At 32.8% G+C, this 2724-nt stretch overlaps 1 protein-coding gene across 1 annotated transcript; it reads left to right on the top strand.

The window, feature by feature from the left end:
- The first annotated feature begins 259 nt into the window (after positions 1 to 259).
- Positions 260 to 2608, top strand: LOC106340067. Its single transcript, XM_013778935.1, has 6 exons — positions 260 to 671; positions 817 to 880; positions 1229 to 1368; positions 1518 to 1578; positions 1704 to 1765; positions 2051 to 2608. Exons 1-5 carry the CDS (start codon positions 522 to 524, stop codon positions 1718 to 1720), a joined length of 432 nt encoding a protein of 143 aa, XP_013634389.1. The 5' UTR covers positions 260 to 521; the 3' UTR covers positions 1721 to 1765; positions 2051 to 2608.
- Positions 2609 to 2724: the final 116 nt, after the last annotated feature.

Genomic DNA, 2724 nt, shown 5'->3' with positions numbered 1-2724 from the left:
TGCACATTCTGAAAAACAAAATTACTGAGCCGTTCTTGCAATATAATACTTTGACAAAAGCCCTCTAACTAAGTATTTTGATCGAATCTCTCTAACTCTATGTAACACCAAAATTATAAATATTTTCTGTTATTTTTAATATTTTTATTCATCCTAATTTTATATTTTTGAAAACATATTTATTCATTCTCACATGACATATCTAACACCTATAAATAAAGAGAAAATGTCAGATTTAAAATAGGCGACAAATGATCTAAAAGCCAGATCACATGTAGACATGTGTAGTCAAAGTTTTCAACTATATATATGCATAGGCGACAATTAATAAGAGCATCAGAAAACAACTGCAAATCTTCACGTGTTCTCTTTTGCTCATCACATGTTCTCTTCTTTCTTCGCATTTCTCTGAAAATCTAATCCTTTCTCTTTTTGGCATCCCTAGGCTCTTTTCGTGATTCATCTTCCAATAATAAAACCCTTTACTTACATACATACATATCCACCTACTCAACTTTGGCATGGACAAGAAGAAGGTTGTTGCAGCTTTATCGTCATCGTCATCGTCATCTTCTTCTTCTTTCGATCATATATTTGGTCCAAGAGTCTCTTCTTCATCTTCTTCAGCAACCACTGGATTGTTCACAACCATCTTCCCACGACCCTCTGCGGTACTTAATTTCTATATTTTTACATCTGATTGCATACATGAATCATTCTAATACATATGCATGTTACATTTGTTTATGGGCTCTAAATTCATATACAAACTTAAGCTGATCTACTCTCCAATTCTTTCTTCTTGTGAACTAAAAGGGGATGTTGGGGAGGCAAACGGACTTTGCAAGTCAAGGTGGACATGTGAAGTATCAATCTGCAAGTAACTAATCTTTCATGGGCTCTTTTGTTTTGTTTTGTTAAAGATGTAGTAGAAGTAGGCTATGTTCCGTTTAGCTTCAGAAACTTTGACAACCAGGTTGTGGTTTCTATTTCAAGTTGGTTACTATAAACGTTCAAACTGTTAAGAAAATCTATTTTTCACGTAGTTAAACGATCAGTTTATATTTTGTGGCCTTGAATCCTCTGGGTTTTAAAAAATTATAGATCATGAGTTAGAGTACTTTATGTATTGTTTATTAGATATTTTAATAATTCTATTAATTGTCTATATTTAGTTTTTTTCTTCTCATATTGAAAACTTATTTACGTTTGTGATAATAATATGTAGATGAACGAGGAAAAAGCAACATAAAGGAGAAAAACAGTTACCATAATGAGGAAACAGAACCACCATGCAACTTGAGCTCTTCAATTTACTATGGAGGCCAAGAGAAATACTCCTCTACAACGAATACTAATAAAGATACTGTAAGTCGTAGTCGCTATCATACACATAACACCTACGTGAGTAACGTTAAAAAACTTAAATTATATTATTTACATGTATGTGTAGTCCCTATATGTATAATTGATTTCAAGATTATTCTGCTTTTCATCTTTATCTTTAACTTATGCAGTACAAGAAAGATGCACAGGAAGGCGATTCCAAAAGCGCATCAAGAGGAAACTGGTGGGAAGGTATCGTTGTTTTTCTTCTATCCAAAGTTAAAGATTTATTTAATTGACAAGGGTTCGTTTTACATTCTTTTGCAAAACTTACTAGTTCTATATATAATAAAAATTATTATATTTGGTGCATGCAGGGTCGCTTTATTACTAACATGCACTGCATGTCACGCAATCTTGATTTTGAGCAACTGCTAAGGTACTTATATATATTAAATGAAATAGAAGCTCCATAAGTATTACGTACGATCTCATGCTTTTTCGTAATTTCTTCACCTAAAGATGAAAATCTAAATATAGTGGATACACATATTAGCTTATCAAATTACCTGAAGTTACCTTTTGTTGGTGTAGCGTTCAGATTTTCTTTTAGGTCACACAAATGATAATGTCCAGTCCGATAAATAAGAAATTGTGTAAAATTTACTTTCATTTGTTAAGTTTATACAGATATCTCTGATCCAGTTTTGTAACGATTTTGCAGGGAATAAGAGACATATAAATGCCCTTACTAAATTAAAGAGTGTAGTATATTGCATAAACAAAGTATGACTTGTTCTTGAGATGTTGATTTGTTGTTTACGTAAAACGCAACGCTAATTAAAGACAAGCCTCTTTCTGATGATTTTAAAGTTTGTCTAATATTGTCTATGTGAAATGATGCTTTATGAATACTTGTAATCGTACTTTGTATTTTACATAATAATAAAGCACATTTGTTACTGGTATCAAAAAGAATAAGCTCATTAGAGCAATTTTGACGGTGCAAATCTTAGAGCATGATTATTAGAGCAGCTGCAACGGGAGATCGTTGATGGTCCTTAGCGCATAATCATATGCTTTTGGGATTATAATAATATTATTTGAGCTAAATAAGCTAAGGATTAATCCTTACATACGGATTTAAAGGTGTTGATCCTTAGAAACGTGGCAGCGGGTGATTCGTTGGTCGGCTTTCGTCTTTCGTATACCAAAAAAAAAAATCATTTTCGACCGAAGCGGAGAAAAAAAAAAGCTCTCGAGGAAAGGCGAATTGGAATCGTCCCGCTACGAAGGTAAAATCGAACCCTTCTCTTGCCGATTTAGGGATTTAGATTAGGTTCGATGTTGTTTTCCTGTCAATTTAGTGTTCGGTTTTGTGTTTTCAATCGATTTGTT

Source organism: Brassica oleracea, chromosome C4, assembly GCF_000695525.1.
Source record: "Brassica oleracea var. oleracea cultivar TO1000 chromosome C4, BOL, whole genome shotgun sequence".
Classification (NCBI taxonomy): Eukaryota; Viridiplantae; Streptophyta; class Magnoliopsida; order Brassicales; family Brassicaceae; genus Brassica; species Brassica oleracea.
The sequence above is the reverse complement of the archived record's forward strand: the minus strand, read 5'-3'. Positions and strand labels throughout refer to the sequence as shown.

Excerpts from the sequence above, each read along its gene's own strand:
- LOC106340067 (XM_013778935.1), top strand. The coding sequence starts at position 522 with ATGGACAAGAAGAAGGTTGTTGCAGCTTTATCGTCATCGTCATCGTCA. Across the intron at positions 672-816 it reads TCTTCCCACGACCCTCTGCG|GGGATGTTGGGGAGGCAAAC; the intron begins GTACTTAATTTC and ends GTGAACTAAAAG. Across the intron at positions 1,369-1,517 it reads CGAATACTAATAAAGATACT|TACAAGAAAGATGCACAGGA; the intron begins GTAAGTCGTAGT and ends TAACTTATGCAG.